Here is a 16,589-nt window from a genome sequence, read left to right on the forward strand (position 1 = left end):
GTTGATCCAGTAATTTTCCTCACAGTAACACATCCACACCAACACACCATCACAGGGTAACAAGCAAACTTGATTTAAACCAATATTTAATCCGTAACTGAAACGTCAACCTAGATTATAAACAATACAGAAGAAAATGTGGTGGGGGGGTTGCTGATAAGTAAGTTTGCAGATGACACAAAGATTGGCCGGGTGGTTAACAGTGAAGAAGAAGGTCTTAGGTTACAGGAGGACAAAGACAGATTGGTCAAATGGGCAGATCAGTGGCAGATGGAATTTAACCCTGAAAAGTGTGAGGTGTTGCAATTTGGAAGGATAACATGACAAGGTAGTACTGCTACAGTGGTGACTACCACAAGTACTCAATGAATGGTAGGACACTAGGAAGCTCAGAGGAAGAGAGGGTTTGTGGGAGTGCTTGTGCACAGATCCCTAAAGGCGGAAGGACAGGTTAACAGGGTAGTTAAGAAGGCATACGAGGCACTTGCCTTTATTAGTCGTGGCAGATTATAAGAGTAGGGAGGTTATGTTGGAACTGTAGAGGACTTTGGTTAGGCCACAGCTGGGGTACTGTGTTCAGTTCTGGTCATCACACAGGAAGGATCTGATTGCACTAGAGAGGGTGCAGAGGAGATTCACTAGGATGTTGTCTGGGATGGAGCATTTTAGCTATTAAGAGAGGTTGGGTAAGCTTGGGCTGCTTTTGTTGGTGCAGAGGAGGCTGAAAAGGGGCCTGACTGAGGTGTATATGATTATGAGGGGCATGGACAAGGTGGTTAGAAAGCAGTTGTTACCCTTAGTCAAGACAGTAACATACATAATTCCAGTTACCTCATTAGGTTCACAACGGGATTTGGTGCAGTTGCAGTCATTTATTACTGACTTTACTGAATATCCAGTAGGGCACCTTATTACTTCACTGCTGCAACTGCAAACACATTCATATTTGTCACAACACTGCGTCTTTACAATGGACAGTGACCGGTGAGACGGGCAAATTACAGTCTTGGGTCCACATTGGCTCCTATCGCAGTCTGAAAGCAGTAGAACACTTGGAATTAGTATTTATAAACTACTATTTCAATCCCTTCAGAATGAAGATTTCCTGATTCCACCTTTGAAACATTCAAACAATACGGATAGAACTTTTAGCTGAGAGTTTTCCCACAGCATTATATTGGTGCAGAACTAAATTTGACAGATTTTTTTTTTGTTATCAATTGATACAATAAACCTTTACTTGGACAGAAGCAATAGTGGATTAGTCGTGTTCAACGTTTCTACGAATTATCCAATCTACCATCACAGGGGTTCGTACTGCTGTTTCATAGCACCAAGGACCAGATTGGATTCCAATCCTGACTGTCTGTAGAGTTTGTACATTCTCCTCGTGTCTACGTGGGTTTCCTCCAGGTGCTCCGGTTTCCTCCCACAGTCCAAAGATGTGAAGGTTATGTGGATTGGATTGGATTTGTTTATTGTCACGTGTACCGAGGTACAATGAAAAGAATTTTTCTGCGAGCAGCTCAACAGATCATTAAGTACATGGGAAGAAAAGGGAATAAAAGAAAATACATAATAGGGCAACACAAGGTATACAATGTAACTACATAAGCACCGGCATCGGATGAAGCATACAGGGTGCAGTGTTAATGAGGTCAGTCCATAAGAGGGTCATTTAGGAGTCTGGAGACAGTGGGGAAGAAGCTGTTTTTGAGTCTGTTTGTGCGTGTTCTCAGACTTCTGTATCTCCTGCCCGATGGAAGAAGTTGGAAGAGTGAGTAAGCCGGGTGGGAGGGGTCTTTGATTATCCTGACCGCTTTCCCCAGGCAGCGGGAGGTGTAAATGAAGTCAATGGATGGGAGGCAGGTTTGTGTGATGGACTGGGCGGTGTTCACGACTCTCTGAAGTTTCTTGCTGTCCTGGGCCGAGCAGTTGCCGTACATGGCTGTGATGCAGCCAGCTAGGATTCTTTCTATGGCGCATCTGTAAAAGTTGGTAAGGGTTAATGTGGACATGCTGAATTTCCTTAGTTTCCTGAGGAACTATAGGCGCTGTTGTGCTTTTTTGGTGGTAGCGTCGACCTGGGTGGACCAGGACAGATTTTTGGAGATGTACACCCCTAGGAATTTGAAACTGCTGACCATCTCCACCTCGGCCCCGTTGATGTTGACAGGGGTGTGTACAGTACTTTGCTTCCTGAAGTCAATCACCAGCTCTTTAGTTTTGCTGGCATTGAGGGAGATTGTTGTCGCTGCACCACTCCACTAGGTTCTCTATCTCCCTCTAGTATTCTGAGTCGTCGTTATTCGACATCCGGCCCACTATGGTCGTATCATCAGCAGATTTGTAGATGGAGTTGGAGCCAAATTTTGCCACGTAGTGTGTACAGGGAGTAGAGTAGGGGGCTAAGTACGCAGCCTTGCGGGGCCCCGGTATTGAGGATGATTGCGGAGGAGTTGTTGTTGTTCATTCTTACTGATTGGGTTGGTCAGAAAATCGAGGATCCAGTTGCAGAGTGGGGAGCAAAGTCCTAGGTTTTGGAGCTTTTATATGAGCTTGACTGGGATTATGATATTGAAGGTGGAGCTGTAGTCAATAAAGAGGAGTCTGATGTAGGAGTCCTTGTTGTTGAGATGCTCTAGGATGAGTATAGGGCCAGAGAAATGGCGTCTGTTGTGGACCGGTTGCGACGGTATGTGAATTGCAGTGGATCAAGGTGTCTGGGGGTATGGAGGTGATGCCCCTCATTATCAACCTCTCGAAGCACTTCACTACGACTGACGTCAGGGCCACCGGACGGTAGTCATTGAGGCACGTTGCCTGGTACTTCTTTGGCACCGGTATAATGGTGGTCTTCTTGAAGCAGGTGGGGACCTCGGAGTGGAGTAGGGACAGGTTAAAGATGTCCGCGAATACCTCTGCCATCTGGTCCGCGCAGGCTCTGAGTGTACGACCTGGGATTCCGTCCAGGCCCGTCGCCTTCCGAGGGTTCACTTTCAGGAAGGTCGATCTGACTTCAGAAGCTATGATGGTGGGTATGGGTGAGTTATGGGCTGCTGGGGTACTCGACAGCGGATTGTTGGTTACCTGCTCAAACCAAGCATAGAATGCATTGAGTTCTTCAGGGAGGGGTGCGCTGCTGCCGGAGATACTGCTCGGCTTTGCTTTGTAGCCCGTTATGTTGTTTAGTCCTTGCCACTATCGCTGAGAGTCTGATTGGCCATGCTAAATTGTCCTTTAGCATACAAAGGTTAGATGGAGTTACGGGGAGAGGGTGGGACACTGGGCCTAGGTTAGGGTGCAGACTCAATGGGCTGAAAGGGGAACCACATCATGGCTCTAGCCTGTCTGTAAGGGATTCATTGTCCAGCCCAGTGCAGGGGATGAAAACACAAACATCCCATCCAGAAGTTCAATATGTTGAACAGAATCCAGGAGATTGTAAAGAAGCATTGTGTTAGCTGATCGTTTTAAAGAAACCAGGAAATATGCATACTGATCACCTTGTATTGTTCCGACTGAACTGATAACGTCAAATGCCAATTTGTTAATCTGAAAGAACTTTCAATATATATATGCATGTAATTCTGACAATTTTCAGAGCTGGCTTTTGCGAGCTAAGCTAGCAGCAGAACCTGCCTCTCCTGTGCGCACACAGCTATTCCGAAATAAACGCAACTTTTACAACTCCACGCGGTCGAGAACAGACTCTGAGCTTTACTTCCCTCCAACAAGGAGTTCCAACGTCAGAATCTGATCAGCAGCTCTGGCATATTTTCCATGTTAATAAAATTCCAAGGATCAATCACTAGCTGAACGCTATCAACTTTCATCAAATACACTTTAAAACTCACAAAGAGACTGAGCTGGATGGTTTGTAAGGTGTTTTTGGAGTTAGCTGCCTTTGTCACTTTAGGATTTTTGGCAGTATGTTCAGGTACTGTGGATCCTCCAATGTGACCAAGATGGAGTCCTGAGCTTTTAGAGCAAGATCCTATCTTGGTAAAGCAGTTGAAGCCTGCGCTAAGATTGGCCATCTGTAAATTTGTTCAAGGGTTGTTTGCTGCTTAAAACGCCAGCTAGTGCTCACTCAGGAGACTTCACAGAATTTTGTTGACTTAAGCTTTGAGCTAATGTCCCTCCAAACAGCGATAATCAGACAGGGAGGAAACAAGGCATTGATGCCCATCTCAGCAATGCCTACAGGGATAGTTTTAATTTTAATTTCATATTCATTGCTGCTGGAGCTGTGAAGAGAATCCCTGAAAAACATCAGGTGCTTTTCTGGGACATTTTGTCAGGGCTTCACAAACATTTGAACAACACATCTACCACAAAGTCTGTGAAGACTTCACCAGGAAATGAGTTAAGTACTGGACACCTTATAGGGATCACCAGGAAATGGGAGTGATTGGACAGGGGCATCTCCACTAACGGCCCCCCTTGATATGGATAATAAATGGGAGGAGGACATAAGGCCAAGAAAAGAAGGAGAGAGGACTCCTTCCACATTGCAGGCACAGGACAGATCTCTTTCTCTGGACTTTCTCCATCAGTATTTCCAGTGCCATATCTGCGAAACTGTGTCATCTGCCTCTATCCCTTAGCTACCCTGCTCACTCCATCCCATCAGTGGAAATGGGTATGAGCAGCCTTCATATCCATCTCCACAAACATGTCTTATCAGCACAGCAGCCAATTAGTGCCTGTTTTCATCCTTTCAGCAAAGAAGAGTTAACTACTCGGGGCCAGTTTAGCTCAATTGGCTGGACAGCTGGCTTGTGATGCAGAGCAAGGCCAACAGCACTTGAATTTTTTACTTGGATATAATGGAAGAAAAATTATGGGGAGGATTACGCTTACCACCAAAGTTGTAACTGGAATGTTCCCTCTATGCCATAAACATATGCAGTCAAATATCTGTCATGCACTACTCAAGAGTCATCTGCTATGAATGCATGTTCATTGAAGTCTCATCCACCAATAGTGCAAATTGGGCAGTTGTGGCTCTTTTACCCACAATTTTACCTCTATTTTGCACTTCAGCTGGGTGAGGCTCTGTCTGACAAGTGCACATTCAAAAGCCTTACGCCATAGTCCTAGCTCTGACCATCATTTTCACATACAAAGGCAGCAAAGGTGTAAAACATTACGCTTGAAATCTGAACTCATATTAAATCCAGGCCATGCATAGTGGCACTCCAAGGAAACCTAAATTAAGATGAGGGTTAAAAATAACAGAAGTAATACATCGCACTGACATGCAAACTTATAATTCTTCTGGTCACTACTTGGAGTCACATCCATGGAGCATTTGTGAAGGTTTCATCTGTTTAAAATATCTTGGGAAATCACAAAGCAAACCAAACAAAACTTTGCAAAGGTGTCTCCAATTTTCCTTCACATGGTACCCAGCAAAGTATATAGAATGAAAAATGTTAAGTAACTCATCCCGCCAAAAACTCACCACATTGGTAAATTGGCTTGCATTCGCCTGGGTTTTTCAGACTTGGAAAACCTCCATCTTCACACCTTGGAGTAGGTGACCGGTCACAGCCTAGCAAGTCACAAACTACAGAAATGGGGAACATCCATCAGTATTGAACCGTAATTTATTCTACTAAACTTCAATTAAACCAAAGCACTGTGAACAAACATTGAACTAATGACTCAACAGCTTTGGCAACAAAATTCCCCCAAAATATTTTAGCCTTAAAATAAGACACCAACCTATCATTGTGTAACTAATTTAATCGGAGATTCCAGTCTGCACTATACTTCAGTTAGGAGTGTACAACAAAGGTTCATATATTAGTGTTCAGTTGTCTAATTGTAAATTATCCCTTTCCCTTGGCCATGTATAAACTCTGTTAATCTCTGACATCTGCCAGTCTAGATGTAAAACCATTGATCTGAAATGTTAAGTCTGTTTCTTTCCTCACAGATGTTGCTTGAAAAGCTGAGTGTTTTCTTGAATTTTCTGTTTTCATTTCAAATTTCCAGCATTCCTAGCATTTTGCTTCAGCATTAGAAATGTTTTTCTGGTTCTTTTTCTATCAAAGATTCGCAGAATGGATCATATGTCAAGGATGTGTGTGTCCAAGTTCTTGGATAGAATATTGCAATGAGGGTCATTTATTTTAAATTCAAAATGGGCAACTTGCAAATTCAGTTGAGACTTTAGGGAGGTCTGCATAATCGCATGGTTTTTCTTCTTTGTCACAAAGAATTTGGCTGTCAGTTCATAGCTGTTCAGAAACCAGATACGTTTGGCAGACTATAGTCATTATACCAAAAGTTTAACATCAGTGTTACCAATGGCTAAAGTATAGATTATTTACGACAACTACCTCCATTGATACAATGCATTTAGCATAGCAACACATCCCAGAGTGCTTCACGGAGTATTATCAAACAAACGTTAACACCAGGCCACAGAAGCAGATGTTGTGACCTAAAAGTTTGGTGGGGTGAGAGGTAGGTGTTAAGTAGCATCTTATAAAAGAGAGAGCTAGCAAGACAAGTTTCCGAACAAGGAAGCTGAAGGAACTATTATGTTATTCTCGAAGTCTGAATAAAGATTGTAGACTTCCAGTTAACACAAATACTTTATTCAGTGGGTTTGTTCTGTTTCCAGAGCTTAACTAGATATAATAGTCAAGAGGTATGACCAGTGAAGCTAAGGTAAACTGCCTATGCTGAGCTGTCTCTGCTGCTGCTCACTAGCCCTGTGCTTCTGAAAGAGGCGGATCCTCCCTTGGGCTGGACCCTTTATACCCGTCTCTAATGCTGCCCTCTAGTTCCCCATGGTAGGCTTCTGCACAAAGTAAGGAGGCATGGGATAGTGGGAAATTTGGCCAGTTGGATAACGAACTGGCTAACCGATAGAAGTCAGAGAGTGGTGGTGGATGGCAAATATTCAGCCTGGATCCCAGTTACCAGTGGTGTCCCGCAGGGATCAGTGCTGGGTCCTCTGCTGTTTGTGATTTTCATTAATGACTTGGATGAGGGAGTTGAAGGGTGGGTCAGTAAATTTGCAGACGATACGAAGATTGGTGGAGTTGTGGATAGTAAGGAGGGCTGTTGTCGGCTGCAAAGAGACATAGATAGGATGCAGAGCTGGGCTGAGAAGTGGCAGATGGAGTTTAACCCTGAAAAGTATGAGGTTGTCCATTTTGGAAGGACAAATATGAATGCGGAATACAGGGTTAACGGTAGAGTTCTTGGCATTGTGGAGGAGCAGAGAGATCTTGGGGTCTATGTTCATACATCTTTGAAAGTTGCCACTCAAGTGGATAGAGCTGTGAAGAAGGCCTATGGTGTGCTCGCGTTCATTAACAGAGGGATTGAATTTAAGAGCCGTGAGGTGATGATGCAGCTGTACAAAACTTTGGTAAGGCCACATTTGGAGTACTGTGTACAGTTCTGGTCGCCTCATTTTAGGAAGGATGTGGAAGCTCTGGAAAAGGTGCAAAGAAGATTTACCAGGATGTTGCCTGGAATGGAGAGTAGGTCTTACGAGGAAAGGTTGAGGGTGCTAGGCCTTTTCACATTAGAGCGGAGAAGGTTGAGGGGCAACTTGATAGAGATTTATAAGATGATCAGGGGAATAGATAGAGTAGACAGTCAGAGACTTTTTCCCCAGGTGGAACACACCATTACAAGGGGACATAAATTTAAGGTGAAAGGTGGAAGATATAGGAGGGATATCAGAGGTAGGTTCTTTACCCAGAGAGTAGTGGGGGCATGGAATGCACTGCCTGTGGAAGTAGTTGAGTCGGAAACATTAGTGACCTTCAAGCAGCTGTTGGATAGGTACATGGATTACGGGAAAATGATATAGTGTAGATTTATTTGTTCTTAAGGGCAGCACGGTAGCATTGTGGATAGCACAATTGCTTCACAGATCCATGGTCCCAGGTTCGATTCCGGCTTGGGTCATTGTCTGTGCGGAGTCTGCACGTCCTCCCCGTGTCTGTGTGGGTTTCCTCCGGGTGCTCCGGTTTCCTCCCACAGTCCAAAGATGTGCGGGTTAGGTGAATTGGCCAATGATAAATTGCCCTTAATGTCCAAATTGCCCTTGGTGTTGGGTGGAGGTGTTGAGTTTGGGTAGGGTGCTCTTTCCAAGAGCTGGTGCAGACTCAGGGGGCCGAATGGCCTCCTTCTGCACTGTAGATTCAATGATAATCTATGATTAATCTCGGACAAAGGTTCGGCACAACATCGTGGGCCGAAGGGCCTGTTCTGTGCTGTATTTTCTATGTTCTATGTTCTATGTTCTAGTGATGCTGTGGCTGTTACATCTGTGCCGTAGTGCCTGGTGTATGTGCAGATGTACAGATCACTATAGGAACTAACTCCAAAAGTACAAGGATGCACAAGGGGCAGAATTGAAGGAGCAGAAATCTAAGACGGTTGAAAAACCTTCTAAAGATGGAAACCCTAGTATGAAAAAAAGACCAAAGGTTTGCATGTACAATGAAGGTTGACATCAAAATAGCACTAATGAAGAATTTAAACTTGCCAAGAAAATAGTGCGAATATTATACCTTCCATCATTCTGTAAACTGCCTGTGTTTGACTGTATAATATTACTAAGAACTTGTGTACAGACAATATATCTTGCTAATGCACTTCAATGCTTTAATCCAAGATATAACTTCAAAAATAAGCACCTTTACAAAACAATTTTCTAAATTTACTATAGTAAGTGGGGAAGAAAACGAATCCGTTCATTATATAAATATTGACCAGCTCTTTCTAATGTAATATTTAAGACAAACTGCAGTGGTATATTATTGTTCAGATACCATAAAGCATTAATGTACTTTGAAAACTGCAGCCCAGTGCTGTAAATGTGATACATACCACACACATACTGGGGACAGCACTCGTCAGAGTTCCGCCGTAATACTGGTTTTTCACACGGCATACACACTGGGACTGCAAATGAGGAGGAAAAGAGGAGGTCACATCATAATTTCCAATCAACAATTAAAACAAGCTTCTATTCTTTAGACATTCAGATGGAGTTGTATGGATTGTCTGCCAGTTCATTGAAACCTAAATTAGCAGGGTTGAGGTGAATGTGTGTGTGAGGTTATTAAGAGAGTGATGTTAATGTGAGTGTGAGGTCATAACAGTGTCAAATTGGAGTGCAGAAGTTAATGGCACTGTGATTTCCAGTTTAGTATGCGCTGTTCGGCCATTTTTATCAAAGCATTTCAGATAACAACTTTTTAAACAATTGGTGAGATCATTGGCTATCTAATCATGAAAGTTGAATCTTCTTAAGAAAAATTTGAAAGGAACCAATGCCCAGAAAAAGCCACGCAATTGAGTAAACCCAAATAAATGCGAAGAGAAATTTGTGGTGATGTGAATTGTCTTTTACCTGTCGGAGTGGAACACGGCCTGTTTGTGCAGTTGATCTGCCTGTTGTCAAAACACGTGCAAAACTGGCAAGGTTTGTCATGTGGTATCCATGTGTCCAAATGCTGAAAAAAAAAGCATGATAATAAAAGTCCTTCCCTGAACAATATCATTGAAGGCGTTGTTCATCCTGTTATCACATTTTTAAAATAGCAATTTCTCTTTGATTTGGTTTTCTTTGGCCCGCTTCAATAGAAAAGTTTCAAAGTGCGGTTTCGGGTGCATTTGGCAGGATGTTTCTCGACGCCTGCAGTGCTGAGAAAGACCCTGCTCTTCAACGGCACTTTGCTGTTTTCTTTTGGCCTCGGTTAGAAACTCCCTGTCGAGGCCACTCTAAGCCAGAAGACTACTCGCAGCTTGGGGCGCCATTTTTAAAGGCAGCATCGATCATTTGAACCCCTCAGACCCCACCATGGCCTCCAGACCTTCCCACTTCACGCAACTTACCTCTTTCAGGGCCCTCAGGCCACCCCTCATCCCACCTCTTATGACAAGGCCCCCCTTGAGCTCAACCGCTGGCACAAGAAAACTGGCACCAGGGCACTGCCAGCCTGGCACACTGGCAGTGCCCCTGCCAGCATGGTAGTCACCCTGGCAGTGCAAAAGTGCCCAGGTGCCAGAGGGAGTGCCAAGGTGCTACCCTGTCCAGTGCCCAACCACCCGGAGTTCTCTAAAGGCCTAGGAGAACCCACCTCTCCGAGGTGCCATTGCAGCTGGTCAATGTTTGTGTGGACCAGTACCAAATGACACCCTGGCTACGTCTCCTAGGTGTGGCCGGTGAAATCCCGGGCCCCAGGTGAATCCGGTGAACATATATTTAAATGGGCCTACTAGCTCATTTAAATATGCACATCTGGATCTCGCCCAGCCTCGTGAGGTTTGAGTGAATCTCGCAGGACGTTTCGAGTATTGCCGATCTCGATCCAGGCCTCTCGCGAGATTAAATGGCCTCGTACCAACACCAAAGTCAGGCGTGACAAGGCCGCTGAATCTTGTCCAACCTCTTTCCTCTCATGCTCTTGCCTTCTATCTTCAAATTCACTTTTTAAAAGAAAAAAAAGCTTACAATAAAAGCCATTGTGGCCATTAAACTGGTTCCTTCTATGGTACAGCAGCCGTACGACCACTATATTTATTCTCTTCCAGCCTCTGAGGTTTTGCTGTAAATTATTGATTATTTTCCAGACAGTTTTGTGCACAATTCAGTTTTTTTTCTTGTTTGTGTTCTTTGGGTTGTCTAATGCAGCATATATTTTGAGGCTCAATTAAATGATGTGGCATTTGTCTTTTTATTTTCAAAGCATATTAAGGTACTGCAATATATAACATTACATTGTCTTCCCACAGACTCTTCAGCAGCACTACCAATATAAGAGGTAATGAACCTCCTCTCTATGTCCACTGCCAAGATTCCAGTGTGAAGTGTGGTCAGTCTTCACATAGTTCAAAATGCCAAGGTGTCCAAAGCATCAAGTAGTCTTCATATTTCAGGAACTTTCAGATAGAAATCCTAAGAACTCAGTGTTATATTACTTAGGAGTAATATTTATTTGTTTCTGCCGAGTTGAACTTAACTTAGGTGATGAATACTCAAAGTCGTCCAGTTGATAACAAATAATTTATTGAGTAACAAATCAATTTAATTGAGCGTTCATTTCTTCAATACTTATACTAGTGTTCAAATTAGATAAGGTAGATTTAGATTAACAATGAAATATATACTTTACACTTGGAGCTTGCTATACTTCTGTCCTCTAACTACAACACATCCAAAGAGAGCGGGTAAACAAGTTGTGGCTGTTTATATACCCTGTTAGTGTTGCCCTCTAGTGATCATCTGACTGTAGTGACTACACATTAACCCTTCATGTATTTACATATACAGAGATCACTACATCCCCCTTTTTTTGTGTTATATATTTTCTATATGCTGTGAAGAAAATTGTCCATAAAGAAATGCAGTTTGTTATGCATTATAACAATCAGTTCATTGATCTTCTCAGTGGCTTTGGAGTAGCTGATTTCTTAATGTCCTTCTGATCATTGTCAGCTGGTTTATTGATAAGCACGTTCTGCTGATTCAGAGATTGTTGCAAATTCAGCATCGCGAAAACAGGTTGAGGAATTTGAATCTTCAAAAGGTCTCGCCGAATTTGTCGAAGTAGTACACCCTCTGCAGTTTTGACAATATATGAACGTGGTGCTGCTTTTCTGATTACAGTGGCTGTTTGTGACCACCCTCCTTCTGGATGTCGAAGTACAACTGTATCTTCAGCTTCCAGTGGTTGCAGTGTTATCGCATGATTTTATTCAACACACATGATTGATCTGAATTAGTAATCTGTAACATGGGTAGCGTTGTTCTCACTTCACGATTGAAAAACATTTGAGCCGGATATAGCCCTGAGCTTAATTGTGAGGCTCTATATGAAAGTAAAACCAAGTGCACTTCCGGTGACGGCGGGCGGGAGGCGGCCGCACAATGGAGGGCTCATCGTTCGGCAATGGCATTTTCGGGGCTTTAAGCCCGGTCCCAGGGTCCACGGAGGCAGCAGAAGCAGGGAAAAGGCACGGAGAAGGCACAGTGAAAACACAGGAGGAAAAAAAGAACAAAGAAAAATGTCGAGGGTGAGCAAGAAAACGGACGGAAAAAAAACAGCTGAAGGTCTGCCGGGGAGTGGAAAGGTCACCGCGGGGTCACCAAGGAAAATGGAGGCTGGAGCACCAGGGAAGGCCGCACTGCTTACAGCTGAAGAAATAACTAAGGTGATGGCTGCGGAATTCCAAAAGCAGTTGGCGCAGATTGCGGAATGCATGGAGACGGTGAGGTAGGAGATGAGGGAGGTTTTGAGTGTGCTGGTGGAGGAGGTGGTTACCCCGGTGAGGACGGAGGTGGCGAGCGCAGTGGCGGAGGTGCGAGAGCAAGGGGAGGCGCTGAAGGAAGTGGAGGAGACGTTATTGCAGCACGGTGATCAACTTGCCTCGATGGGGAAAGAGATGCGGAAGGTGATGGATACTAACAAGGATCTGCGAGGAGAAATGGAAGACCTAGAAAACAGATCCAGGGGACAGAATTTGAGGATTGTGGGGCTGCCCGAAGGAGTTGAAGGACCGAAGCCGACTGAGTATTTTGCCGCGATGCTGGCAAAACTATTGGGGGAGGGGGAGGATCCCTCCCGATATGAACTGGATCGGGCTCATCGGTCGTGGAGGCCTGTACCAAAGGCGAGTGAGCCGCCAAGGGCAGTGACTCTGTGCTTCCGTAGGCACAGTGTCAAGGAGAAGGTCCTGAGCTGGGCCAGGCAGAAGCGGGTGGTGCAGTGGGCTGGAGCTGGTATACGTGTATACCAGGACTTTACGGTGGAGCTGGCAAGGAGGTGGGCTGCCTTCAACCGGGTGAAGAGGGCACTGTACATTAGCAAGGTGCGGTGCGGCATTGTATATCCTGCCAAGCTGAGGGTGACTTACAAGCTCAGGGACTTTTATTTTGGAACGGCGGAAGCAGCGGAGGAGTTTGCGAAAGCAGAAGGACGTGGCAGAACTGACAAATTGAGGAATGGCCATGTGCCGATGTACCCTCATGACTGTACTTTCTTCTTTTTTGTATCACTGCGCGCGGGTGTAGAGACTAAAGGAGCCAATGTGGTATATATTTGGACAAGGGACGGGACGGGACTTTCACTCGAAATGAGGGTTCTTTGGGGTGTAGGTGGATATGCGGGGTTTGTGTGCTAAAAGGGGATCTTTGGGCTTTCCTAGGGCCGGGCAAGTGGGAAAGGGACCCGGGCGGGGGCCTCCACGCTGGCCGGTTTAAGCCGGCCAGTGAACGGGAGTGAGGTGGGGGGAGGGGCTGCGGCCATCGGAGCCTGGCAGAACAGGGTCCGAGTGGTCTAGCCGGGGTGGAAAGTTGGGGGGAAGGAACCGAGGTTGGGAGGAGGAGTTTTACAAGAGGCAGTGGACGGGAGGAGCTGGAGATCTGGGGGGGGGGGGGGGGGCTGTGTGAGATTAAGGGTGACTACTGATTCCTTTTTGTCATTTGTTTATGTAAACATGCGGGTTGAGGTTTGGGGGTTGGTGGGTAGATGGGATTGTTATTATTATGGGGACTGACATATCTTGCTGATTATTGTTTATTGTTGATGGATATAAATGTGGGAGAAAATGTGAAAAAGGAGAATTTAAAAAATGTTTAAAAAAAGAAAGTAAAACCAAGTGATATCTGATTGCGAATCACTCGCCTTGCTTATTAATTGCTTTACAATATGTACACCTTTCTCTACTTTGCCGTTTGACTGAGGAAAGTGCGGACTTGAGGTTATGTGGTTAAAATTATATCTTTTTGAGAAGTCTGTCCACTCCCAACTTGCGAATCAGGGACCATTATCTGACATAACGGTTTGCAGAATGCCATGTCTCGGAAAAGTTTCCCTACATGCCTTTATCACTGAAGTGGAGGTGAGGTCTGGAAGTCTCATCATTTCTGGAAAGTTGGAGTAATAGTCGATTGGAGTAATAGTCGATTATGAGAACATAATCTCTCCCTTTAGCATGGAACAAGTCTATGCCTCCTTTCATCCATGGTGACGTAGCTATGTCGTGCTGTTGAAGTGTCTCCTTACATTGAGCTGGTTGATGTGTTTGACACGTGGTACATATCATTACCATTTCTGTTATCTCTTTATTTATTCCCGGGCAATAAACAGCTTGCCGTGCTCTTCTCTTGCACTTCTCGATTCAGAGATGTCCTTCGCGAATCTTGCTGAGCATTTCTGACCTGAGGGGAGGCAGAATGATGATTCGGCCATTTCTTAGTAGCAGCCCATCCAGTACAGTTAATTCTGCCTGGATATTTTGAAATTGTGGACAGTGTCCTTTTGGCCAACCATGCTGGAGATGATGTATTACTCGTAGCAAGGTCGCATCTTTCTTTGTCTCTATGTGAATTTGCTGCAATTTTTCGTTAGATTCCGGAAGAGTTACTTTATACAACTGTAATTGAGCTTCTATATCATTAATTGTTTCATGGGGTGTGCTTTCTGCATTGATGGATCTTGATAGTGTGTTGGCTATGATGAGGTCTTTTCCAGGTGTGTAGACTAGTGTGAAGTTGTACCTTCTCAACTTCAGCATTCTTTGCAGGCGAGGAGTCATATCATTGAAATTCTTATCATTGATATTAACCAGAGGTCTGTGATCAGTTTCTACGATGAATGGAGATAGTCCGTACACATAGTCGTGAAACTTTGATATACCTGTAATCAATTCAAGACACTCTTTTCCTATTTGCACATACCTGTACTCCGTGGCGATCATCGCTCTGGACGCATTTGCCACTGAAACCCAGTCTGCTTGGTTGTCATGCTGAAGTAGTACCGCACCACTCCCATCTTGACTGGCGTCAATTGAGATCCTTGTAGGTTTGTTCGGATCAATAAAAGTCAGAATAGGAGCAGTCATCAACTGATGCTTGAGATCCACCCTTCCTGGTGTCGTTGAGTCCAATCAAACTCTAGTTTTTCTGATTAAGTTTTGTAGAGCTGACGTCCTCGTCGATAAGCTTGAAATGAATTTCCCGAGGAAATTAATGAATCCCAGCTTTTTTATCTTTCGGCTGTTGCATGTTCTGGATTGCAGATATCTTTCCATTGTCTGGCCTGGCACCTTGAGCTGAAATAGTATCACCCAAGAAATTCAAAGATGAACACGCAAACATGCACTTAGATCTGTTGAGCTTTAGTCCATACTTGCGGATCCTGTGAAATACTTGTTTTAGTCTTGCAATATGGTCTTCTTCAGTAGTTGACCAGATGATTATGTCATCTACACAAACTCTGAGACCTTCAATGTTCTCCGTTATCTGCTCCATAATTCGGTGAAAAATCTCTGAGGCTGAGATGATCCCGAAAGGCACTTGATTAAAACAGTAACGCCCAAATGGCATGTTGAACGTCCAGAGTCATTTGCTTGAATCATCTGGCTGCATCTGCCAGAAACCTTGTGAAGCATCGAGTTTGGTAAAAATGTGAGCGTTTGCCCTCTCATTAGTTATCTCCTCTCGCTTGGGAATAGGTTAATGTTCCCTACGGATGTTCTTGTTTAGATCTTTGGGATCCATACGGATTCATTGATCACCTGAAGGCTTTTAGACACAGACCAACAAACTGATCCAGTCTGTTGGTTACGTGACTTTTGAGATGATTCCTTGAGACTGTAATCGTATTTACTCTGCTTTGAGTCATTCTCTCAGTGGAGCTGGTACTCTTCTTGGTGGATGAATGATGGGTTTTGCATCCTTTTTGAGCAAAAGTTTGTAATTGTATGGTAATGTACCCATACCTCAAAATACATCAGGGTATTCACTAAGAGGTTGCTGGATGTCATCGTCTAGTCGAGAGGTGACTTTCGTATTCATGAAGATTCTTTGGACGAGCCGCAAGTCCTTGCAGGCGTGAGCACCTAACAGCGAAGATTTCTGGTCGTCCACAATCTCAAAACGTAGTACTCTCTTGATCTTCTTATTGACCACTTTTAAATGGCATGAACCTTTGGAAACTATTTGGTTGCCATTATCATCTTTTAACTTGCATGCAGCAGGTAACATCTTGTGTTCACCTTGGATTGATGCACGACTTTTGCTAGTCATCAAGTTTGCTGAAGCACCAGTGTCAAGTTTGAAAAGTATTGGTACATCATTGACTTGCACTGTTGTGGTCCATTCAGTGTTGTAATCAACTTGATTTATTTGCTGATGAGCCTTTGTTGTTGATTGAAGTTTGCCTTGAAGTTCATCTTCTGTATTTATTGTTTCCACAAAGAAAGTGTTTTCTAAGAAGAAAAAAATCTTCATCTTCCATAAAATCTTTCTTGGATTCTTTATTTTCCATTTTATCAATGCTGCGAACATTGATATGTTGTTGCTTCAAAGTTGGATTCTGAAAAATCGTTGTTGACTTGCATTGGGATGCAAAGTGGTTGAGCTTTGAACATTTTAAACATCTTTTTCCTTGTGCAGGACACTCCCCCTTTAAGTGGGCATTACCACATCGGTAGCACATAATGAGGTTGTCTCTCTGACGCACGATGTACGTTCACGCATGCGCAGACTTCTTCTATTGAGCCCCGCATCTTTGTACGAACTGCGCATGTCCTGAGCT

General features: G+C 44.1%; 1 protein-coding gene across 1 annotated transcript in view; it reads right to left on the bottom strand.

The window, feature by feature from the left end:
- The window catches only part of vwf (von Willebrand factor), a 130,386-nt gene that overhangs the window by 28,288 nt on the left and 85,509 nt on the right, over positions 1–16,589 (bottom strand). Inside the window, 4 exon segments of the mRNA XM_072471681.1 lie at positions 832–1,034; positions 5,471–5,575; positions 8,872–8,946; positions 9,398–9,500. Of these exon segments, the coding sequence (XP_072327782.1) occupies positions 832–1,034; positions 5,471–5,575; positions 8,872–8,946; positions 9,398–9,500 (486 nt within the window).

This window comes from Scyliorhinus torazame, chromosome 13 (genome assembly GCF_047496885.1).
Source record: "Scyliorhinus torazame isolate Kashiwa2021f chromosome 13, sScyTor2.1, whole genome shotgun sequence".
NCBI lineage: Eukaryota > Metazoa > Chordata > Chondrichthyes > Carcharhiniformes > Scyliorhinidae > Scyliorhinus > Scyliorhinus torazame.